Here is a 27,910-nt window from a genome sequence, read left to right on the forward strand (position 1 = left end):
TGTATTTCACAAAAATGTCGTCTAGCAAATTAGCGATAGTGAATGTGAGCATTTTGAATCACCTTTAAGAGCATGGTCTAAAGGAAGGCTACTTTGGCATGCCACTATCTTGGAGTTAGTAGATTACCAATGACCTAGAAGTTAAATGCAAGATCACTCATGAGATCATAGAAGTGACCTCTTGCAATCATGTCAATAATAGAATACAGTATTTTCAAAATATGATAAACATGAGATGTTGACTAATAATCCTACACTTTCTCATGACTAGCGATAAAATAATGGATGAAAGAAAAGAGTAACAGTACTGTTAATATCTTAAAACTATGAAACATCAAAAAGTCTATGTACGTCAGTTACAGATTTCAGTTGCTTAGCAACAAGTATTCACCTTCCTTAAATGGTGATAAGGTTATCTTCCTGTATTGAGAGGGATGCAGAAGTGTGACTTATTTGTCATCTTTGAGGGCCCTGAGACGAGCATACTCCCTCAACCTAAGAAAAGATAAAAGATAAAATTGTTATCAAATTTAAGTTTATTTAAAATGTCGTTGTCTACCAATTTTACATATTAATGACCTTCAAACAAACAAACAAACAAACAAACAAACAAACAAACAAGATTAAAAACGATATCAGCAAAATATTGGAAATGTATGTTATAAAGTTCAATAGACTATTAAGATTATATCTGTATCTTATTACCCAAGATATCACACTGACTAACTTCTAACACACATCCTAGACAAACAATCAAATACACACATCGGCTATCGTATTGTGGCGTTATTTACTGTAAACATGTTCATTTTTTGTGAATGAAAAACTTGGCAAAAGAGTAATGTAGGCATACATGGACAAGGATTGGGTATTTATTTTGGATTTTTAATTCATAAAAACAATTTTATCACGGCTTCCTACTTGAAAAATCGATGTGAAGCAACATATTTTATGCCAAGTCCTTGTTTGAAACTCAGTAAATTGCAAAAGATTAATAAAAGTGTAAAATGTTTGTTATTGTACATACATTGACAAACACTTTACACATTTCTTGGCTTTTTGTAATGATAGAGTTGTATCTGTTGTTACACATTGATTTTTTTTCAAGTAGGAAGCCAGGATAAAAAAAATTTCTGAATTAAAAATCAAAAATAAATACCCAATCCTCATCCATATGGCCATTTAATTTGACAGACAGTGCAAGGGCAAATTAGACATTATCAATTATCTGAATTTCGGATCATCCTAACTCATTTTCACAGGTTGGCCATCAGATTATGACAGCACTTAACACACAGGTTGGCCATCAGATTGTGACAGTACCTAACACACAGGTTGGCCATCAGATTATGACAGCACTTAACACACAGGTTGGCCATCAGATTGTGACAGTACCTAACACACAGGTTGGCCATCAGATTATGACAGCACTTAACACACAGGTTGGCCATCAGATTGTGACAGTACCTAACACACAGGTTGGCCATCAGATTGTGACAGTACCTAACACACAGGTTGGCCATCAGATTGTGACAGTACCTAACACACAGGTTGGCCATCAGATTGTGACAGCACCTAACACACAGGTTGGACATCAGATTGTGACAGTACCTAACACACAGGTTGGCCATCAGATTGTGACAGTACCTAACACACAGGTTGGACATCAGATTGTGACAGCACCTAACACACAGGTTGGCCATCAGATTGTGACAGTACCTAACACACAGGTTGGCCATCAGATTGTGACAGCACCTAACACACAGGTTGGCCATCAGATTGTGACAGTACCTAACACACAGGTTGGCCATCAGATTGTGACAGTACCTAGCACACAGGTTGGCCATCAGATTGTGACAGCACTTAACACACAGGTTGGCCATCAGATTGTGACAGCTCCTAACACACAGGTTGGCCATCAGATTATGACAGCACTTAACACACAGGTTGGCCATCAGATTGTGACAGTACCTAACACACAGGTTGGCCATCAGATTGTGACAGTACCTAGCACACAGGTTGGCCATCAGATTGTGACTGCACCTAACACACAGGTTGGCCATCAGATTGTGACAGTACCTAACACACAGGTTGGCCATCAGATTGTGACAGTACCTAACACACAGGTTGGCCATCAGATTGTGACTGCACCTAACACACAGGTTGGCCATCAGATTGTGACTGCACCTAACACACAGGTTGGCCATCTGATTGTGACAGCACCTAACACACAGGTTGGCCATCAGATTGTGACAGTACCTAACACACAGGTTGGCCATCAGATTGTGACAGCACCTAACACACAGGTTGGCCATCAGATTGTGACTGCACCTAACACACAGGTTGGCCATCAGATTGTGACAGCTCCTAACACACAGGTTGGCCATCAGATTGTGACTGCACCTAACACACAGGTTGGCCATCAGATTGTGACAGTACCTAACACACAGGTTGGCCATCAGATTGTGACAGTACCTAGCACACAGGTTGGCCATCAGATTGTGACAGTACCTAACACACAGGTTGGCCATCAGATTGTGACAGTACCTAACACACAGGTTGGCCATCAGATTGTGACCATACCTAACACACAGGTTGGTCATCAGATTGTGTTAGCACCTAACACACAGGTTGGCCATCAGATTGTGACAGCACCTAACACACATGTTGGCCATCAGATTGTGACAGTACCTAACACACAGGTTGGCCATCAGATTGTGACAGTACCTAACACACAGGTTGGCCATCAGATTGTGACAGTACCTAACACACAGGTTGGCCATCAGATTGTGACAGTACCTAACACACAAGTTGGCCATCAGATTGTGACAGTACCTAACACACAGGTTGGCCATCAGACTGTGACAGTATCTAGCACACAGGTTGGCCATCAGATTGTGACAGTACCTAACACACAGGTTGGCCATCAGATTGTGACAGTACCTAGCACACAGGTTGGCCATCAGATTGTGACAGTACCTAGCACACAGGTTGGCCATCAGATTGTGACAGTACCTAACACACAAGTTGGCCATCAGATTGTGACAGTACCTAACACACAGGTTGGCCATCAGATTGTGACAGCACCTAACACACAGGTTGGCCATCAGATTGTGAGAGTACCTAACACACAGGTTGGACATCAGATTGTGACAGTACCTAACACACAGGTTGGCCATCAGATTGTGACAGTACCTAGCACACAGGTTGGCCATCAGATTGTGACAGCACCTAGCACACAGGTTGGCCATCAGATTGTGACAGCACCTAACACACAGGTTGGCCATCAGATTGTGACAGTACCTAACACACAGGTTGGCCATCAGATTGTGACAGCACCTAACACACAGGTTGGCCATCAGATTGTGACAGCACCTAACACACAGGTTGGCCATCTGATTGTGACTGCACCTAACACACAGGTTGGCCATCAGATTGTGACAGCACCTAACACACAGGTTGGCCATCAGATTGTGACAGTACCTAGCACACAGGTTGGCCATCTGATTGTGACTGCACCTAACACACAGGTTGGCCATCAGATTGTGACTGCACCTACATGTAACACACATGTTGGCCATCAGATTGTGACCATACCTAGCACACAGATTGAGACTGTACTTACCGTACAGCATTGATTCTAATGAATCCATTGGCATCAGTTGGGTCATAGTCACCTTGGACATCCATACTATAAGAAATATAAATATGAATTATGAAACTGTATTAATACATTAATGATTTCAATTACAGTACTTTAAATATCAATTGAAATTAATAACTTTCCTGACTTATTATAACCGGTGATTAAGAGACAACATCATAGAAATAACAATGGTATTCACTTAGTACTCTGATTTCACAACTTACTTTCGTATGACAGATAAACATAAATACTGAAATCATATTTCTTACAAGTATTACAGTGTCTTAAAATCTATCATTGATATATGTGTATGTCTGACACCAAGTGACACACCAAATCTGGTAGTTAGTCACTGGTTTATTGTTACTGTGAAAGTAATATACACTCTGTCTTCTTGCAAAGTTGCAATTGTCTGCTTTGTTTCAGTGGATACAACATACTATTGCCAAGGGTTACTGGAAGGTTAATGTGACTCTACTATTGCAATATAATGGCTTATATTGGATTCTTTTGGAGTAAAAATCTGAAATCATGCTGCACCACATAGTTATAATTTTCTTGTATTGTCCATGTTCTATTTCTGAATTGGATGTTGGACCATAGACCCTGCACATTTTGTGTTGTGTCTATGGTTGAATCATCAAAGTTGGACTCAGAACTCAGCAACATGTCACTTCCACTAGCAGTATTATATAAATGCTGCCCCATTGTGATCTCAACTGATCTTTTAACACACCCACACCCACACCCACACCCACACCCACACCCACACACACACAGACACAGACACAGACAGACAGACACACACACGGCTCATTTTGAATGGAATTTGAGTTTATCAACATATCTTATCTAAGGGTTACTGAATACAGAATAGATAGGCACCCCCATTGTGTGATAGCATAATGTAATATGCACAAATCACTACTGTCTAATGAGTCTTAGTTCCCATACATATTTATTAGATCTAATTAGATTTACACCAAATATTCATGACTTCCAAGTACATGTATTTATTTCCTTTCAGAGAAATAGACATGAATATACATTACTCATCTAATACATATTCATGTCTGCTAAGGCCCATGATGTAACACTGTACCATTCAAAGAACAATAGAGGTGAAAAAATAGTTTCACTTTGGTGCCTCTTGGCATAGACCCCCACCCAGAGGGTTTATGGTCTTGGCAGTCAAGTGAATATCTGTGATGTAAAATATCCAGAACTCAGTCTATGAAAACACCTTTATTTCCTGAAATGGCATTCCCCTTTAAGTATGTGTACTTGTATTATCATACCGCTATTTTTAATTTTGTCAAGAAATTTTAAAATCCATGTGTATGTGAATCACTGTAACCTTTTTTAATTTGTTTGTATATGAGTTGTATAAAAGTTATTTATCTTGTATCAATTGTTTATTTCATTATTTTTCTTGTTTGTCTTTATTTTAATTTACCTTGTTTTATTCACTCTGTAGTACATTTTTACTTTGGGTTCCTTGGGCAACCTTTTTTCATAATGAAAATATGCAATTATTAGTATATATATTAAATAAATCCTCTTAAACTGTACATTACCTAACTAGTTCTTCATTGTACAGAGAAAAGGGTGAGGCTCTAGCCAAGACATAGACATGTCCCTTGAAGACAGACACTTTTACTGTACCATCCACTCCTTCTTGACTCTTTGCAATGCAATGTCTGGTGAACACACACTCTGGGCTGTGCCAGAAACCTGGAGATACAGAAATATGGTGACAAAGTTAGCAAACAAGGAGCTGTAAAGGTAAGACACTGTGGGATGTACCAAAAACTTGGTAACAACAACACTGACAAACTTAGCAAAGAAAAGACACTTTGGATGTGCAAGTCACCTGAACTGACAAACTGAGCTATTTACTGTATGTGAACACAGATTGTGGACTATGCCAGATAATTGCATTGTTAAAGAAATTCTCAAAACAGCTTCACTTCATTTTGTTTTTTTTATGACCAATTATATTATCACAAACTATAGTAGAATTTTAAAAGGGAAGAGGACTATGTCACAGAGAACATGGTAGTAGCTTACAATACTGTTGTTAGTAAATTCCTCCATGACAATTCTATTGTCAGGTGTCACAATTACATGTCATTAGATAATCAGTTGGCCTGAAGCAGTGTCCAGGATAATTAGATAATTAAAGGCATTCAACTGTTGGCACTCAAAACAACAGCACGACTAGTAGAATAGATTGTAATTACTTTGTTGATGATTGAGCACGCATCCATAAACATATTCATAACAAAGTGATATCACAGATATATAATGATGATAGTATTATAGTCAAAGACATTAAACCCCATGGTTTGAATCCAATGTTCTTGTTTTATGGTGGCCGTGCATTTTCATATGCTGCGCCTAAACTATGGAACGTACTACCACTCGACATCAGAGAATCTCCAAACTTGGAAACTTTCAAAAGAAAACTGAAAACGCACTTATTCTCCAGAGCATACAGTGTGGTTTAGCCATTGAGCGTCATAGAGCAAAACAATGTTTTTGGATTTTGGCGCTATATAAACTTTGCTGATTGATTGATTGATTGATTTTAAAGACAATTGCACAATGTCACAACAAACAAACAAACTTCATCTGTTGAGGCCAAAGCTCCCTCCCTCTAAACACATGTTCTCAAGTGCGGCATTGACATGTTTAGATATGATGAAATTGTAGCAGTCACACCACTACTACTATGGGTCCATGTGAAAACATTATAGTAAACACATTAAAATACTACCATAAACCAAACACTGTATATATCACGTTAGCAGTAAATTTTAATCAACTTATCAACATCTCAGTAGTAAATATAGAATCTGTTATTATCATTGAAGGCATGCAATTTTCTAAATTTGGTTAGAAGTGGGAAAATGAAGTTCAGCAATTGCACTGACAGCAAACTCCCTGCCCCCTAAATGAACAAAGTTTATTTATTGAGGTTGTATGACATTGGACAATCGTCCCTTAACACTAAGTTATCAGTTTAGGTAATGAATAGGTAGGATCATTCTTTTGTTTAGATTTTTCGATAGTTCTGCCAGACAACTGTTTCTCTTACAAACTTTAATCCTAATTTGACATGGTTCTACAATTCTTATATCACCCTAAATATTTATTGTAAGTTTTTGAAAGAACTGCATGAACTAGCTACTTATGTCAAACAGGAAGTTTCAAAACTTACCATTGTAAACCTGTTCTGAAAACCGCAACGACAAACCTTGCTTAACACGGCGTACCTCCTGTGATAAAATCATATTGGCAAAAAAAAAATGATTTTATAGAACGGATTTTCATTTTCATGAATTTTTTAAAGATTAACAATTAAGTTAAATTAATATAAATCAGTGATGAGTAAAAGGTAAATTCTAAGAAAAATAAAGTACTGTGAAATTCAATGTTTTATTTTGGCACAAAACAACTTTCATGGAACTACTATTTCCATACTTTCGTGCCGTGTTTTTTTGCCAAATAAATAATTTATACGATAGTATATTTATAGCCACATCACTTCATTTGTGTATAAATATATTGATTTGAAATAAATCTGCCTTTGGTTATTCAAAATTTACTGGTGTAAAAATGTTTTCAGCCTAAAAGCTAAGATAAATCACAAGCCTGAACTCATGAATCACAATAATTCAGTTCCTATTATCATTACAGAAATACTGTAAAAGAATGCCTCTAGACTCGACATCAGTCCTAAAATTGAAATCAAATTAATAACATTCTATAATTTCAACTTTAAGTTGTGTCAACATAACTACTATGTAAGAATCTGACTAGAAGGGCAAAGATGATCAAAAGTAGTTGACTATAAATATCGCAGCAGCCATATTGGATTTATGCAAATTTGACTTTGTTCCACCACTTGTATTTTGGAAAAATTTTGATATGTTGTTCTGCAGGTATTTCTGAAATGTATGGTGAAAAAATAAATTCTGTTGCAATAAGTGATGGTTTGACTCCTTTTTTGACATAAAATGGCCAGATTATATACTAGACAAGTAGTAGTATTAAATCTCTACCTCATGTTTAGTAGCTTAGTTAGTAGTTTAGTAGGGTGGAAGAAGACTGCTTAGGTTTGTGTTGTATCTACAAATGTATTAATTATCACATACCTTATCCATTGTTAAGTTTTCAATATCAAGGTGAGCTTGCATAAGAATGGTAGCTGCTGGAGTCTCATATACACCTAGTACAGATAGAAATAATTTATTAAAAAGTGAGCTAATAATTTTTATTTCTCATTTCACTTCATTTTTAGGAAAAATAGATTTGGTAGACCAGACTTCACCACCAATCAGATCTCCAAGTGTTTACCCAACTAGAAAAATTGACTATTTCATAGTTTTATCAATATTTGCTTGAAAATGAATTCATCCAGGTTTGTGAAGTTGTTATTCAGATTGATATCACACTAGGATTAACGAAGGTCAAAGGTCACATACCTCGAGACTTCATGCCGATGAATCGATTCTCGACAATGTCAATTCTACCAACACCATGCTTTCCACTGAAACAGGCAAGAAATGTTCAGAAAGTTAATTATTAGTAAACATCAAGTTTGCAATATTTTGTGTACCAGTTGTTGAATGTTTAATAGTGCGTTCATGCACTCACAGTCAAAAACACACAGACACAGACACAGACACAGAAACACACCAAATGATTCAACATGTGCAATCATATGGGGCAGTCATACAATTTGACAGCCTAGTTATCAGAAAGACAAAAGATTACATAGTTTGGCCACTAGGGGTGCTGTTCATAAGTAGCTTTTAGAACATCAGTGTGTACCATGATAGTTACAGCCTTCTTTCAGAGTCACTATGTGCAAGTGTTTCAAGACAAAAGTTGGTTCCATTCTCACTCAGTCAAAGCATTCCACTAACATTGTCTGAGATCAAGTAGTTTGTAGGAACTCACTTTCATATGCTATTTCACTGCAGTATAATTTGATAACTTGTGCTATTTCACTGCAGTATAATTTGATAACTTGTGCTATTTTACTGCAGTATAATTTGATAACTTATGCCATTTCATTGCAGTATACATGTAATTTGATAACTTGTGCTAATTCATTGCAATATAATTTGATAACGTGCTATTTCATTGCAGTATAATTTGATAACTTGCGCTATTTCATTGCAGTACACTTTGATAACTTAAGCTATTCCATTGCAGCATAATTTGATAACTTAAGCTATTCCATTGCAGCATAATTTGATAACTTACGATATTTCATTGCAGCATAATTTGATAACTTACGCTATTTCATTGCAGTACACTTTGATAACTTAAGCTATTCCATTGCAGCATAATTTGATAACTTAAGCTATTCCATTGCAGCATAATTTGATAACTTACGATATTCCATTGCAGCATAATTTGATAACTTACGCTATTTCATTGCAGTATAAATAAAGATCCAATGCATCAGTTTTCTCTGTGCCATCACCAACATTTTTTACTCTGATAGGTAGGCCTGTAAATCAATAAAATCAGTTATTGCAGATTTGAATTTTATGTCTTGACAATCTGGTTCATTATACGATCTTTACCAAATTTGAATTTTCTGTCTTGAACATCTGGTTCATTATACGATCTTTACCAAATTTGAATTTTCTGTCTTGAACATCTGGTTCATTATACGATCTTTACCAAATTTGAATTTTCTGTCTTGAACATCTGGTTCATTATACGATCTTTACCAAATTTGAATTTTATGTCTTGAACATCTGGTTCATTATACGATCTTTACCAAATTTGAACTTTATGTCTTGAACATCTGGTTCATTATACGATCTTTACCAAATTTGAACTTTATGTCTTGAACATCTGGTTCATTATACGATCTTTACCAAATTTGAACTTTATGTCTTGAACATCTGGTTCATTATACGATCTTTACCAAATTTGAATTTTATGTCTTGAACATCTGGTTCATTATAAAAATATGTCTTTACCAAATTTGAATTTTATGTCTAGAACATCTGGTTCATTATACGATCTTATCAGATTTGAATTTTATGTCTAGAACATCTGGTTCATTATACGATCTTTACCAAATTTGAACTTTATGTCTTGAAAATCTGGTTCATTATACGATCTTTATCAGATTTGAACTTTCTGTCTTGACAATCTGGTTCATTATACGATCGTTACCAAATTTGAACTTTCTGTCTTGAAAATCTGGTTCATTATAAAAATATGTCTTTACCAAATTTGAATTTTATGTCTTGAACATCTGGTTCATTATACGATCTTATCAGATTTGAATTTTATGTCTAGAACATCTGGTTCATTATAAAAATATGTCTTTACCAAATTTGAATTTTATGTCTTGAAAATCTGGTTCATTATACGATCTTATCAGATTTGAATTTTATGTCTAGAACATCTGGTTCATTATAAAAATATGTCTTTACCAAATTTGAACTTTATGTCTTGACAAACTGGTTCATTATACGATCTTATCAGATTTGAATTTGATGTCTAGAACATCTGGTTCATTATACGATCTTTACCAAATTTGAACTTTATGTCTTGACAATCTGGTTCATTATATGATCTTATCAGATTTGAACTTGATGTCTAGAACATCTGGTTCATTATAAAATCTTATCAAATTTCAATTCAATTTTCTCAAATATCAGGCTGAGTGGAGACATTACTACCAAATTTGAATTGGATTTCTCGCCCTCTCGTTCAATAGGATTAACATTTCAGACTTAAATTGAATTTCTAAAAATCTGGTTTAGTTAGAAACTTAGCAGATTTGAATTTACTTCATAGAACACCTGGATCATCTAAGAGTTTTAGGATTTGAATTTACTTCATAGAACACCTGGATCATATAAGAGTTTTAGGATTTGAATTTGAATAGGAAGACCTTACCACATTTGAATTCAATTTCTAGTACATCTGGTTCATTAGGAGCTGTCCTAGGGTCGGTTGTCATCGCGTACATGTCTGCTGGTGCCTCTGCCTGAAAGAAAACAAAAAAAGTTACTGTGAAACAATTCAGTGCCAGATTGATAAAAACAGTAAAGTTGAAGGTGCACTAGTTGCAACTTGACCATTTGTTTTGAAAAGTAAACAGGCAAAGAATACAGATATTCGGAATATGAGATTCAATACAGTCCCTACATTTGACAATGTCTATTAATTACTGTGTTGAAATGACAATGAACTGATCAATCTAAAAAACTATTTTACAAAAAAGGAAATTTTACCTTTGGGTTTTCTAATATTCCGCCTTCAAAACTGATAAATAGAGAGATATGAATAACAATTAGTGGATGACAGTGTGCCACTGTAAGATGAGTTAAAAGTTTGACTCACATTTTCACCATAAATGTTTGAGGCTTTTAAAGACCCCTTACCATTCTGAGGTGGTTATCAATACACACTTTAAAATGATTAACTGATGAATTAGCAATAACTCTTTCTGGTAAACTGTTCCAAATGTCTACGACACGTTGACTGAAAAAATATTGACGTATATCCAATCTAGATCTGTCCTTAAATGATTTCAATGTGCAATGAACGGTCGTTGTTAGGGGACATAATGTTTATCTTTTCTATAATGTACTGTATTGGAGTATTTTTTACCACAGATCAGAATTCATATGAAAATACAAACTGTCTACAATTATCCAGTTAGTTTTGTCACCAGTATACAACTTGCCGCTTTTTTTCACTCCCTTTCGTGTGAGATAATTTTATGCTTGTCATTGTATTTATGTTTTGTAACTAAGTGTTTTTAGAATAGCTCTGAAATCCAAGAAATCATATTTTGTGTAAGTTTGAAAAAATTACCCTGGTAGGTGAGCCTTCGGTTTTCTGAGATAGACACAAACTAAAACTACAAACACAAACTTCGACTTGAAATAACAACAACAAGGTTACACAACAACAGAGACACTACTGGTTCAACTTGATACAATACACAACACGACTGTTTTCCATACGTTTTGTTCTACACTTGAATGTGACTTTGGTTTGTGACAGGTTTCATAACCATGAGACTGGCTATCTATATCAGGTACAAGGTGATGATGAAGCTTGTGTTGTACATTTACAATCATAGAACCAAATTGTCGACAGATATTCTTCCGCCTTTCTTCTAAAATAGTTGTATCATCCATGAAAATAAAGTGAGAGTTTCTAAACTATTGTCACAATATGTTGATACAAAAATGATAAGTTATTGGATGGACACTGGTTTAATTACAAGCTCAGTAGAGAGGCGTTGCTGAAAACTAGTTTATTTAGAGTTACATGAACTTGCAGTGCTGTTTTGGGACTTCCAATGTCTACACTATGTTGATTAGAACTGCACAACAGAGGAACTGCTATCACTCACTTGTGTAATTGACCACATCGATGAACGATAGAGAGGGTACCATTTACTCGATACCATTTTTTCATAATTCACAGTTAGAAGGCGCTATTTACTTGATAGATCCATTGCACTCATGCTGTTGGAGGATTACTAAGTGAAAACTGGTCTTCAGTACTTTTCCTATAGGATAGGGGGCTTAGTTATTTGATAGAGAAAGTGTAATGTGAGGGCGCTATTTATAATTACTCTAAAGGTCTATCACAGTTGTATACATAACAATGTGTACATACATGTACTATACTAACCTGATGTGCATAAGATTGGCATCCATACTCCATGGACTCTTAGGTGTTGCTGATATAGGAATATTATGAACCTTTGCATATTCCATTAAATCTAAACGACCTTTGAACCTCTGGAAAAACTCAGGTATACGCCATGGTGATATAACCTGTTGACAATGTGAAGTCATGGCGATACATCAAATATTCTAGAACACATTTGATGAGAACTGGTCCTCAATAATAACTTATTCAAGTATACTATATGTTATGTGGGCATATGAATTTATGAATACAATAACTTGATATGAAATTATAAACTCTCGGAAACACTGAATGAAGTTCTTTTAAATATCAAGAAACTGTTCAATTATAACTTTAACCTCTTGGGTGAAATTTAAATTTCATAATCTATTCACTGAAACTCTTTGCACTATAAATACTATCTGTAATAAACTGGTGTGTATAAAGTTTCATTACAGGGTCATAACTCAGTGTGCCCTCTAATGATAGCCAAATTTTGTTGTTGTGAGTCAAAATGATAAAAAACTGGCATTTCTTGTGAGTCACCACATACAAAGAGATAGGGAACACCAAATTTGGGTACGTCACTAGAAATTGTGTGCATCATTGGTGCGCCAAATTGACTTAGAGGGTACACTGGTCTGAAGACATTGCTGTGTATATCAGTGATGTGTTAATTTGACATAGTCGTAACATATCAAATATAACACAAGAAATAAACCATTTTAATGAATCCAGTTATGGCTCAGTATGTGAAGTATTAAACTGTTAGCAATGCCTACCTTGACTTTGGGATAGAGTGCATAGCACGACAGTTCAAACCGGATCTGATCATTACCCTGTAAAATACAAAACATAGAAAAATGACATACTTGTTTGTTTTACTTTCATTTTTTTTCAATTTCATATTGTTGTACATACCATGGACTCTTAGGTGTTGCTAATATACGAGTCTTGGCATATTCCATTAAAGGTATAAAACAACTTTGAAGTGGCCATATGGATGAGGATTGGGTATTTATTTAGGATTTTTAATTCATAAAACAATTTTATCATGGCTTCCTACTTGAAAAAATCAATGTGAAACAACATATACCAAGTTTTGAGGTGGTCAGTTGTTTATTATACATTATTTGTATGGTTCACAAGTGCTTCAAAATGTGAAGTTTTCCCTCTAAATTAACTGAATCTAAACTATTATTATTTGATTAACTGTAATTATTGGTATTTATAAGTACAGACTGGTCGAGACATCTTTAAATTCTACCTCACACTTAGATGTACTCACACCCACTTCTTTTAACTTCAATTGTCGTAGTTAGACTGAGTCTATCTCTTGAACCAATGTAATTATTATTATTATATTACCTTGCCAGTTGCTCCATGGGAGACATATTGAGCTCCTTCTTGCATAGCAATTCTCACTTGTTCCTTGGCAATGACTGGTCGTGCAAATGACGTACCTAACTGATAACGATCTTCGTATAATGCATTTGCTTGTATTCCAGGCCATATAAATTCCTCCACAAACTCTTTACGTAGATCAGTAATAAATACCTGTCAAAAGATGTGTAGAATTCTTGATGACTCATTACATTTTGCGTACAATTCATGACTCACAAAACTATGTGTACACAGTTCTTGATGACTCACAACATTTTGTGCACAGGAGTGTGTTCGATTATGCATCCCCGGGGAGCCTCAGACCAGGGTAATGGATGTCACTTGGGTATCTCGGGTCACGTGAAAATTGAACACATTTTATTACATTTGGGGTACCCCCCTGGGAGCCTATAATTAAATCCATCATTCATGATAAATAATTTGGTACATCTTTCCAAAATATTTTAGACAATTTGAAGTGAAAAATTATTTCCTCACTAAATGTGGAAAGATATCCTCAAAATATTGTCTAGTTCTTTACGAATTGATACCAATAACCAATCACATGTCATCCTCATCTTGGGTCAGGTCAGGTCAGGTTAGGTCAGGTCAGGTCAGGTCAATCCTCATGCTGCCCCAGCTTCACAAGGAGAGTCGACTTGGGGCACCCCAAGTGTGACATCATATAGTAATCGAATGCAACTTGGGGCAACTTTGGGTGCCTTGAGGCTCTGTGGGTTACATAATTGAACATATCCCCAATTCATGATAACTTCCACAACACTATATGTGCACAATTTGTGATGACTCACTACATTTTATGCACATTTTGTGATGACTCACTACATTTTGTGCACAATTCATGATAACTTACATTATATGTACACAATTTGTGATGACTCACTACATTTTATGCACAATTCATGATAACTCACAACATTATGTGTGCACAATTTGTGATGACAAACTATATTTTGTGCACAATTCATGATAACTCACTGCTGTGTGCACAATTCCTGATGATGCACAATACTGGATGATGCTAGAGTTCACTTGGGGAAAAAAGTCCTTCAAATTAAAATCATTCCCTTCCCCATTCAGTCGTATATCAATTTTTAAAAAAAAGAATGTCTCACTGTTTCTGGCAAGTTTTTCAGAGCATATGTTACCACAATGTGTGTGTATGTGAATTGCACAATTTCTGCATCTTATCAGTAGTTTTGGATTCCTCTGTATTATCATCATCATCATCATCACTATGTTGCCAGTTTGGTGTCTGAGATTCTCCATAACATCTCAAATCAAAATGATGCCAGAATATGAGGCTGGATGCATGCCTAGAACAAACTTTCCATCACATCTATTGTTAGGTGTAATGTTGGTTCTAAAATGATGACCTTCATCCAATCAGATCAAGTTGTTGAATATTAAATTCAAATGGTTTCTTACAGTTATATACTAGATTATGGTTAAGAGCATAAAGCCTATCTAAAGAAAAATTGGTGTGGTTCCGATTACACTTAATTTTAGAATAGGTGGGGTAGGTAGATTTTACCCCCCATAGATGAGTGTCTAGTTCAGGTAGTTATGTTTTCTGTTGTTTTCCATATGGTCTCTGTGTTATTGGTTTCTTCCCATCAGATGTACAGCTATTACAGATTGGAATAACAAGTTTTATATTGTCTTTTTAAGTTGGTGTCAGTTTCCACATCCATTCTCGTGAGATTTCACAATTTTTTGTGATTTTATTTTTTTCTCTCGCATACGTAAAACAATGTTTATGGGTGAAAATATTTTTTAGTGTATCATGTTACAATAAATGGAATAGTAAAAAGACATTGAAACTGACAATGACAATTTTTACCCTGAATAATTTGAACTGGTCCAAGCAATAGTACAAAAACTTATGGCTAATAAATCGAACACAAGGAATATTGTGTTAAAGACCAACATTTTCTGCTTACTAAATTTGTCCAGAATTAACATAAAACATAACCATTGACAGGTTTATTTCTAAAATTAGCAGAAATGTCACAACGCTAAAATAGATATGGTGGTACAAACTCTAAAATAAAGACGCAAAACATACGACGGATTCCTAAATATATGTTTTTGTTGAATTCCATTTCCTAATTCACTTTGAGTTCATCTCATTTACCCTAGTTTCATGTAATTTCCGTTCCAATACTGTACTACATATAATAAAATAGTTACACAAGATTAGTGAGTATAATTCAGTTACTGATTCTAACATTTGACTACTGCCTGTCATAGTTTGGACCATTTCTATTTCGTTTTGTCAGATCACGTCTTTTGTGTGTGATAGAAACATTAAATTCTACAGTGTGATAGAAACATTAAATTCTACAGTGTGATAGAAACATTAAATTCTACAGTGTGATAGAAACATTAAATTCTACAGTGATGGAAACATTAAATTCTACAATGTGATAGAAACATTAAATTCTACAGTGTGATAGAAACATTAAATTCTAGTGTGATAGAAACATTAAATTCTACAGTGTGATAGAAACATTAAATTCTACAGTGTGATAGAAACATTAAATTCTACAGTGATGGAAACATTAAATTCTACAGTGTGATAGAAACATTAAATTCTACAGTGATGGAAACATTAAATTCTACAATGTGATAGAAACATTAAATTCTACAGTGTGATAGAAACATTAAATTCTAGTGTGATAGAAACATTAAATTCTAGTGTCATACATTAAATTCTAGAGTGTGATAGAAACATTAAATTCTAGAGTGTGATAGAAACATTAAATTCTAGTGTGATAGAAACATTAAATTCTAGTGTGATAGAAACATTAAATTCTAGTGTCATACATTAAATTCTAGTGTGATAGAAACATTAATTCTAGAGTGTGATAGAAACATTAAATTCTACAGTGTGATAGAAACATTAAATTCTACAGTGTGATAGAAACATTAAATTCTAGTGTCATACATTAAATTCTAGTGTGATAGAAACATTAAATTCTAGTGTGATAGAAACATTAAATTCTAGTGTCATACATTAAATTCTAGTGTGATAGAAACATTAATTCTAGAGTGTGATAGAAACATTAAATTCTACAGTGTGATAGAAACATTAAATTCTAGTGTCATACATTAAATTCTAGTGTGATAGAAACATTAATTCTAGAGTGTGATAGAAACATTAATTCTAGAGTGTGATAGAAACATTAAATTCTACAGTGTGATAGAAACATTAAATTCTACAGTGTGATAGAAACATTAATTCTAGAGTGTGATAGAAACATTAAATTCTAGAGTGTGATAGAAACATTAAATTCTACAGTGTGATAGAAACATTAAATTCTACAGTGATGGAAACATTAAATTCTACAGTGTGATAGAAACATTAAATTCTACAGTGTGATAGAAACATTAAATTCTAGTGTCATACATTAAATTCTAGTGTGATAGAAACATTAATTCTAGAGTGTGATAGAAACATTAATTCTAGAGTGTGATAGAAACATTAAATTCTAGTGTGATAGAAACATTAAATTCTAGTGTCATACATTAAATTCTAGTGTGATAGAAACATTAATTCTAGAGTGTGATAGAAACATTAAATTCTACAGTGATGGAAACATTAAATTCTACAGTGTGATAGAAACATTAAATTCTACAGTGTGATAGAAACATTAAATTCTACAGTGATGGAAACATTAAATTCTACAGTGTGATAGAAACATTAAATTCTACAGTGTGATAGAAACATTAAATTCTACAGTGTGATAGAAACATTAAATTCTAGTGTCATACATTAAATTCTAGTGTGATAGAAACATTAATTCTAGAGTGTGATAGAAACATTAATTCTAGAGTGTGATAGAAACATTAAATTCTAGTGTGATAGAAACATTAAATTCTAGTGTCATACATTAAATTCTAGTGTGATAGAAACATTAATTCTAGAGTGTGATAGAAACATTAAATTCTACAGTGTGATAGAAACATTAAATTCTACAGTGTGATAGAAACATTAAATTCTACAGTGTGATAGAAACATTAAATTCTACAGTGTGATAGAAACATTAAATTCTACAGTGATGGAAACATTAAATTCTAGTGTGATAGAAACATTAAATTCTACAGTGTGATAGAAACATTAAATTCTACAGTGATGGAAACATTAAATTCTAGTGTCATACATTAAATTCTAGAGTGTGATAGAAACATTAAATTCTACAGTGTGATAGAAACATTAAATTCTAGTGTCATACATTAAATTCTACAGTGTGATAGAAACATTAAATTCTAGTGTGATAGAAACATTAAATTCTAGTGTGATAGAAACATTAAATTCTAGTGTGATAGAAACATTAAATTCTAGTGTCATACATTAAATTCTAGTGTGATAGAAACATTAATTCTAGAGTGTGATAGAAACATTAAATTCTACAGTGATGGAAACATTAAATTCTACAGTGTGATAGAAACATTAATTCTAGAGTGTGATAGAAACATTAAATTCTACAGTGTGATAGAAACATTAAATTCTAGTGTCATACATTAAATTCTAGTGTGATAGAAACATTAATTCTAGAGTGTGATAGAATCATTAAATTCTACAGTGTGATAGAAAAATTAAATTCTAGTGTGATAGAAACATTAAATTCTACAGTGTGATAGAAACATTAAATTCTAGTGTCATACATTAAATTCTAGTGTGATAGAAACATTAAATTATAGTGTGATAGAAACATTAAATTCTAGTGTCATACATTAAATTCTAGAGTGTGATAGAAACATTAAATTCTATAGAATTTAAAGAAAATATACTAAGATTGATAAAATTATTATTTTGATTTAAATTTGATTACACTTCCTAAAACCCCATAACTCTGATGAAATGACAAAAAATAACTTTTAAAAAATAGAGCAGATTTTCTATCAAAGAATAAAAGTGACTAATTGCATATTGCAGTAGTTACATCAAAAGTAATAAATATTAAGAATTGATTTTGCCCCTATAATCTTGTAGGCCTATCACCCCTCTCTGAGAATGGAAGGGTCTTGTCCTATAAATAGCATTGCTGAGTGCACTAATCAATTTGTGTGCTTTCCTCAATATCAAGTCTGCCGTAACCATGGTGATGATGAAGATTGCCAATACGCCATGATGTCATTACATTGACAACAAAGAGGTTTCATGGATTTCTACACTGCCTTTTTATCAAGAATTGTTGTTTTTTGTATAATGAAGGTAATCATATACTTGGAGATGATGGCCCTGATGGGTTAGATTACATATCAATATCATATACTCCCAGCTACGACCATCCAACATGTATTAAGATCATGTTTAATAACATTTCCTGGGTTTCAAACTTGCTAAAGTCTCCTTATTTGAACACATTTACTAGTACCTACATTTCCATGTCATGTAATTTTCACTGTAAGAAGTATTTGAACTCTTTTGTCTGGACCTATTTTTTTCACCTTTTGTGAGGCCGAAGTTAGTCCACAGGGAATTAAGGGGGCAAGTATTTTGCTACTTTTCTAGCCAATGCACGTAATATTTACAGATATGAATGCAATTTTCTTTATTGTTATGGCAAAACAAACATAATAATGAAAAAAATTATCACCCTTTGCATGCACACTTTAGGACGTGTGTGGTAACTATGGAGAAGGATTTTCACTTGGATTTTATCTTGGTCACATACAACACCAGGAAATTCAAAATGAAAAGCTAGCATTTCACAGTATTTGATTCATGCTGTATCAATGGACATGAGATGTTAATGTACTCTCAGTAGAATGTGCCCCGAGGATAAACTTCAATGAAAATATCTCCAAAGGTTTTTTATATGGAAGCTTGCTTCTGCTCCTTTCAAAATAATAAAAAGGAACTTGGTGGTTCGTCTTATTTTCAAGGAATTTGACATCTTTATTTTTCCATAGAGGTAACACACTATTTGGTGGCCATATTGAATTCGGTGGCCATATTGGATGGTGGCCATATTGGATTTTAAAATAGCTTAATTTTGATATCATTCTGACCTCTATTTCAAAAATTTGTTCAATAACTCCTACATTTAAAAAAAATTTTGAACCGACAACAGGTTTACATGTTTTTGAACAAAGTAACAGTACAAATGTAAGATCTTTATTTCTGATACCCATACTATATTATTTTACTGGAGTCTTATCTCAGATACATGTTTGTACTTTATTACTACAGTTCTTTAAATGAAATAGCAATGTGATGAAATCTTTTGAGATTGGAGACAGTAAAATTGATTGGTCTTGATACTTTCATGAATGGGAAATCAGAACCAGGAATTCCCAAAAGAGTTACCTTCCGTTTCTAGAAATACCTTAAAAGGATTTGTACATACGTCTCCTCTCAACGTAATTTGTACTGTTTGAGAAATATACAAGCACATCCAACCACCCCTGATAAAATTGCATAAAATGTTTGGAAATTTAAGAATTTTTTTTAATGAATTATAAAGAACTTTAATATTTGACATCAAATAGATGTTTATGAAGAGATACTGAAACTTAACTTTTAGAAAAATATTCATGCATTTTTTTTGTGTGTATTTGTTGTCATACTTTTCTTTGACTTTAAATAAATACACATATCTGTAGATGGTGATGAAAGGACATGCGTTAAACCTAACATTACTAAATTTGTTGTTGTCATAAAAAGATTTCACGTCATTTCATAACACATATTTCATCATGATGTGTGATATAAACTCTACGACAGACAACTTGTACTTTGTCTATTCATGTTGTATGATATTTTCTATTCTATGAAAGTGATATACTGTTTCAGCTATTCTGCATTTATTTTAGCGTTGTGACATTTCTGCTAATTTTAGAAATAAACCTGTCAATGGTTAATGTTTTATGTTAATTCTGGACAAATTTAGCAAGCAGAAAATGTAGGTCTTTAACACAATGTTCCTTTGGTTTGACTTATTTAGCCATAATTTTGGTACTATTGCTTGGATCAGTTCAAAATATTCAGCATAACTTTCTATTCTGTAAAAGTGATATTTCGTAAAGTGTGGCATTTGATAAACAAAATGTTTCTCTGTTCAGCCAAGGAAATACAAGTAACTTAAGGGGCCTTTATCACTACTTATCTAGCAACTGGTAGTGACAACCCTTAGGTCACAAGTATTTCCCGGCTCAATGGAGAGAAATATTAGAGAATAACATAATTATACCAGTGGTAGTAATATCAAAGAAAAAGTGGTGAAAGTAATGGCATTTTTGAACATTTTGACTCATATTTCGACCACAGCAGAACAAGTGATGTAGACATGTGTTAGAATACACATTAAAAGAGGTATTAAAGTGAGACTGGAACTACCATACATGTATTTAGGACATGTTGAAAATTAAGAAAAAAATATTTTAAATTTTTCATCTTCACACTGCACATCTGTTCTAAAAAGAGAAATGAAATGTTTTTTAGCAGTTGATACCATACACATTGCAGCAGTAATTGGCAATTACAACCTTCAAATTCAAGGCTCACCAAAATAGTTGTATAGGATCCAACACATAGACTGTCACGTAATTCATACAACCCTCATGGCTAGTTAATAGTTACTACACTGTGTCAGTCCAATACATTCTCTACTACTAGTTTACTACTAGTAGTAAATCCTTCTTTAGTTCTTGTTACTTGGCAATCAAAGTATGTCAGATACAAGTGACATCCCACTCAGTGTTACACAAAACAGGTATGTACAGTGTAGTTGTGTAATTTCCTGTTACCTTGAGTGGTCTATATTAATTTGGAATGGACTTTATTCTCCTTTACTACATGCTCTAATGGTCATATGACATAGTTTTTTTTTAGTTTTGTCACTTCTCTTCTTTCATTTTCACTGTGATTGAAATCTGACCTTCCACAATGGCACTCTATAAAAAGTATCTTCTCCAATCTTTATTTTCATTTTGAAATGCCAAATATGAATATTACTCAATGTACACTAGTCATACAAATGTAAAAATGACCATATGGATGAGGATTAGTAAAAGTTATCTCTTCTGGTAGCAGATGTTTGTTTTGTATAAATAAAATTAAAATTAAAAATAAAATTCTACTGCATTCATACCTCCTAAAGATAAACAGGCATTTCTACAATTGAAGAGTATTTTTTCTCTTTCTCTTCTTCCCTCCCTTTGTTTTTTGTTTCCTTTAGTGGTTATAATAGTCATATCTTCTCTAATTTTTTAGTAGTGTATCATATATTTTAATTTGCTGTTAGTGATGCTCCTAACATGCTTAGTGAGCACCTGATACAAAAAGGATGCAATAAATAAATAAATAAATAAATAAATGAATAAATAATATAAATAAATAAATAGTAAACCCAACATCCTTACCTTTTTGGCACCCAGTTTTTCAGCTTTAGCTCTGGCAGCCTCAAAGTCTTCATCGACCTGGCCTACATTAGCCTATAGAATAATACATAGGAACAATGAAAGACAGGTCTTCAGGAAAGACACAATCCCCCCCCCCCCACCCATAGTTTACTTCTGTGTGAGACTAGGAATTTTGACTAAGAAGGTAAATGTCATGACCAACTATAAAAAATCATCACACAAAGGTCATATCTGATAATATATGAATAGATAGATACTTAAATATCGCCATCATTCAGTCAAATTTGCATATGCCACAAAACAAAGTGATGTATATATGTCCCATATAATATGTCACCTTTGTGCCAGGTTTGAGTGAAATCAGATATTGCATGTCTGAGAAATGACATATTATGGACTGACAGATGGAACCCATTCATATATTCCTGCTTCGAGGTATTTAAAAAAATTGAACATTTTACGTAATCTATGAAAGAAGTCAAGCAGACCTGTCACAAGTGTTGTATTTATGTTACTATGGAGAACATAACAGTATGGAATTTTGGAGTTTGACAGAGACTGACAATAAGAAGTTTTTGAATGAAAGACTTTATGAAAATGAAGGCCACATAGGGATCACACACAAGCAAATAATGTTTTAAAATACTTTGCATCTTTAGACAGCTGTCTATCAAGATCTTGCAGTTTAATATTTTTAAGACTTCAATGTAATGAGCCTGGTGTTGTATTGCTATAAAATGTCTGTGCAGTAAAATTATAATTATCACATCAAAATAAGTCATTTTTCAACTATACCATACTGCAGCACTTTACAAAAACTCAGCCTAAAATAGTCTGTTCATAGTTTACCTTAAGTGAAATATTTGGATTAGTAACTATATCTAGTAATTACCCATTTTCTAAATTTTATTTAGCTATAAAAACACTGATGTGAATAAGTACACTTGATCCCCAATTTCTAAAATATGTCTTTTTTCCAGTGTCCCCTCTAAGCCAATTTGACGCACAACTGATGCACAAAATTTCTAGTGACATACTACAATTTGGTGTTTCCCTATCTCTTACTATATGGTGACATCCAAGCAGTGTGTCCTCAAACTTCTAAGCCAATTTGATACACCACTAGCACACACAATTTCTAGAACTGCACCAACATTTGGTGTTCCACTATTTCTTACTACATGTATGTGGTAACTCATAAGAAATGCCAGTTTTTAACATTTTGACCCATAGCAACAAAATTTGACTATCATTAGAGGGCACATCGCTTGTCTCTATATAAAGTATAAATTACTTGACAGAAATATCGCATGTATTGAAATTAGACATACAGCATAGAAATAATTCCATGCAAACTAAACATAGTACGTGTCAACTGTGCACCCTAGTGTTGACATTTTCATTTAACTTTTAAACTATCACATTGTTTTCATGTAAATATGATATGTACTGATTAAAATATGATATGTTTAAGATGCAGTCTACCACACAAAGTTTACAATAGAAAGCCAAGTGGTTGACAATTTTCATTCTTGCTCAAACACGTATGTTTTTTTTTATCTGAAAAATAATATTGACTTTGTTTAAAAAGTAAGGACGAAGATAAGATTGTGGAATAATACTAATTCAATATTCAATGTTATATTGTCATACTTCATCATACAATGTGTAAATATTCATATCATGAATATGATTTATTCAGCATCTGTGGTTATCCTATAAAATGTATGTGTGACTTAGGCAAAATATAAAAATAGTGTGTTTCTGATAACCCGACTGACCCTGGTTTAAACCCCCTACCCTAAATATTGTGGTTTGCATTCAAACTTTGTCAAAAGTCATACAATTACAGTATGTATTATCATGACCCCATACTTTCTATTTGAAGTCATTGAAAATAATTAATTTCATGGCGAAATTAAAAGATTTTATTATGCAATGCATCCTAATAAATCTAGATCATGAAAAGTATTGAAGAAATGGGATACATTAGGGCGGGAATTTCAAGATTCTCAGATTATGGTGTTGTCAAAATGGAGCAGCAGTAGTTTTAATCACTGCACATAGTGTAGATTTCATTATCCACATAGTCTTCAGGGGTGAACAAATCCACTGGTCCTGGGTCCGGGACTAGCAATTTTTTTGGGCGGACCACACAAATTTTACCTTCTCTGGTCTGTCGGACCAGTACCTTAATGTTAATAACTATGTTAAAAAGTCATCTGAATGTACAGATTCATAGGCAAGATTTAATGTTTCAAATTAGCGGGACCTGGGACCACTAACTCTTTCAGCCGGACCACTGCATTTTTTAAGGCACTGGTCTGGGGACCACCAGTTCACAAAATGATTTGTTCACCCCTTGTCTTAGACTAAGTCTATATCAAATAACCATATGGCATGTTTTGCAGTGAAATGCTATGAATTCATATAATCTAAGACCTCTAGATTCAATGAGGAACTATAATTGCATCTATCCAAGTTTGTTATATTTTAGAACTCATGGATTAAACAGGAAGATATCTTTTTCAAGTTTCATGCTGTTTCTGAATACTTTTCAAAAGATATGTCTGTAGTATTTCTACCAAACATTCACAGCATAATTATGAAGTAAGTGTTGACATGGCAGACAATTCAAATTTTAGCATAGACCAAGAAAAAGTGTTTAGTTTCTAATTCTGACTTGCATCAACTTAGTTCTGCACATCAGAGCTTTTTTTTTAAGTCATCATCATCATTGCTGTTGTCATCATTGTCGTCATCATTGTATTCGTAGTTGTCATCGTCACCATCACCACCACCACCACCACCACCACCATCGCCAACATCATCATCATCATCATCATCATCATCATCATCATCATCATCATCGTCATCATCATCATCATCATCATCATCATCATCATCATCATCAATTCTTATCTACATCAAACATCTCTATTTGTCATGGTAACTCACCATAAAACATATGACATCATAACCCTTTTCTTGCAACCATACTAGAATACAAGAAGTATCAAGTCCACCACTATATGCTAACACCACTGTTTCCTTTGTTGCCATTGTCTGAAAAAAATCAAGAGTTCATTCATCTAATTACACATCATCCAGAAAAACTTTCAATTTTAATTAAAAGGTATATATGATATACAATGAACTTATAGACAAAAAACCTAACTTCATTTCATTTCAAGTACAAACAGTGAGAGAAACTTACACGTTGAAATAATCGGACAAGACGTGTGGTGAATTCAGGGGAACCATGTTGTGAACAATAATATCACGATTTGTCTATTCCAATTATTAATGTCGTTTGCGTAATTACTTGGATGTTCAACTTTTTTCAATTCATAAATTGGCCGTTGTTGATGAGTAGTAGGTATTTATTCTGGATTTCTAATCAATCAATTATTCATAATATAATTTTACTATTTTTTTCTACCTGAAACAAACAATGTGAAATGACATAGACGGGACAAGTCTGTGTTTGTAACTCATTGGTCGAAAAAAATGAAAAATATGTCTCAAAAAGTTTGTTGTATGATGTACAGGAAGTGATCTGTAAACGAATTGAGTAAACAAAAGTACTGACTTGTAATCACATGTAAATACAAGTAATCAAACTAATTATACATGGTGATGTTACAATATATGGAGAACTGACAGGCACATGTACAGACTGGAATTAATCTGATTAAAATCTGATGTAGTGTATATGGCGCGATTATGTTTACTAGTACTAATGTCGTTTGTTCTTTTGTGAGCGCTCATTACATACATCTGACACAATACCATAGGTTTTCCCCCGAACCCAATCTAGTACTTACGAGTAGCCAACCAGAATCCGTCTTACAATATACCACTTAACATTTGAAATTGACAGAAAGAGAACCATCAAACAATGACATTTGATAACATCGTTGTCTGTGCGCTGAGCTTGTACTCTTTTCAAACTGAGTGCTCTGTACTTATATGTTTTCAGCACATTACGCGTTTTCATTAGTTGAGTGAATTCACTCAACACTCTCATGTGGCTTGGGCAAAACCTATGAAAGTAAACACATTGAGACTGGAATGTGATGTTTAAAAAGTGGCCATATGGATGAGGATTTGGAATTTTGGTATGTATTTTACTTGGTTTTTTAATTGATGCAATATCACTACTATATTTTTCAACTTGCAAAACCAATCTGAAAAAAACAATACCATGTCTTTGTTTATCATTCAATAAATTGTAAAAAAAATATTATAAAATTATTGTACATACAAGCATTTATTTCAATGTTTCATGAAGGAAGTTATCAAGGGTGTGTGTGGGGGGGGGGGGGGCTGAGAACATGCCAAATGTGTAGAGAAGCTGGGAAAGGGCTTGTTACCAGGAATCCAATAAAAAGAAGATAGAGGAGGAAAAGGAGAGGCAGAGAAATATGAAGATGAATTCTTCCTTTAAAAATTGAAAAAAAATTGACCAATTGTTGCCATGAAAAAGTATTAATGATAAACATTTTTAAAAATAAGGGCCCCTTATGTTGAAAGTAAAACAATGCCTGCTTCATGAATACGATGTCCTTAAAATGTGGTTATATGAATGCAGTGAAATTGGCAACATAATACATATCATAACATTGTGTCTGGTACTGCAACGATCAATGCATGTAGTGTGTCACATAGTGTAAATGTCTGTCAAGGAGATCTGAGAGAAATAGAAAACGAATTATTTACTGGTAATCAATAACATCGAAACATTGTTACATTGTGACGTGCATCTTTGGCCTATGTCCAAGTTATTAAGGTACTTTCACTTTTTGATACAAATTGAAACATGCACAGTGTGAGCAGAAACGGAATTAGGCGGCATGAGAAACTTGACCGTGATTTCGAAAACGAAATGTCTGCATTGTTGTCTCTTGACCTTGCTTTCAAAATAAACAACCACAGAATTTCTGAAAGTGTTAACAAGACCCGCTAGACAAATTAACAAACCATTACAAAACAATTCACACCTCTGCCTATTATGTGTGCACAATTCTATTGCCTTGTTTTACGTTTTAACATCACGTTGTTACAAGATTGCATCAGCCTCATTCTGCACGAGTTGACATACTATGAACCGCGAGCCACGCTGTTTCACCATGTATTTAGGCCGCATATTATATTTCACGGCCACATGTGTTCGTTCCGCTTCATCCATACGGCGGCCTCGTACTACTACTAGACTTACGATTTCTGTCTATCGGGCACTGTTAGAAAACATCCAATTATGGCGATCGCAGTCAGCTAGAACAAGACATATCATTGACCAAGAATGCGATCTTTCACACAAATATGTCATCATTACCTTGCTTTACTTCCGAACAACCACAGTACGTCTTCTAGATGCGCAGTATCGTGTACTACTATTAACCCTGGTGCTACAGCCTCTGAATGAAACACGCTCACTGCACTGTGCCTTATTTCGACGTTGATTGATGTTATTGAATCAGTACTTAACTATAGGGGGCGCACTAACACCCAGCTGGTTTCAAGGTGGTTTCGATCACACTCATGACAGAATATTCGTATTTATAAATAATTGATGACAAAAGGAATTAATTCAAAGTTTTTTTTATTAACGTTTAAAGTACAACAAGGTACTCGTACACTACTGTACACCGTGAACAGTATTGCATCACCTGTGGTTGAACATACATGTTGTAGCTGTATACACGATAAACCGAAATCAAATTGATTTTTGGGTCCTCACCCAAAAATCAGCGTCCTCAACGGCGATCACGATTTCAACCTGTTTATGTA

The 27,910-nt window shown here is 33.9% G+C and overlaps 1 protein-coding gene across 1 annotated transcript; it reads right to left on the minus strand.

Moving 5' to 3' along the window:
* LOC144440892 (argininosuccinate synthase-like) lies at positions 1 to 27,552 on the minus strand. Its single transcript, XM_078130335.1, has 15 exons — positions 27,456 to 27,552; positions 25,076 to 25,183; positions 22,118 to 22,189; positions 13,709 to 13,897; positions 13,123 to 13,179; positions 12,341 to 12,486; positions 10,924 to 10,954; positions 10,586 to 10,676; positions 9,089 to 9,173; positions 8,137 to 8,201; positions 7,807 to 7,880; positions 6,870 to 6,927; positions 5,224 to 5,380; positions 3,626 to 3,691; positions 1 to 495 (listed from the first exon to the last, which is right to left on the minus strand). The coding sequence occupies exons 2-15, from the start codon at positions 25,178 to 25,180 to the stop codon at positions 450 to 452; spliced, it is 1,242 nt and encodes a 413-aa protein (XP_077986461.1). The 5' UTR covers positions 25,181 to 25,183; positions 27,456 to 27,552; the 3' UTR covers positions 1 to 449.
* Between the last annotated feature and the right edge of the window lie 358 nt (positions 27,553 to 27,910).

Source organism: Glandiceps talaboti, chromosome 10, assembly GCF_964340395.1.
Source record: "Glandiceps talaboti chromosome 10, keGlaTala1.1, whole genome shotgun sequence".
Classification (NCBI taxonomy): domain Eukaryota; kingdom Metazoa; phylum Hemichordata; class Enteropneusta; family Spengelidae; genus Glandiceps; species Glandiceps talaboti.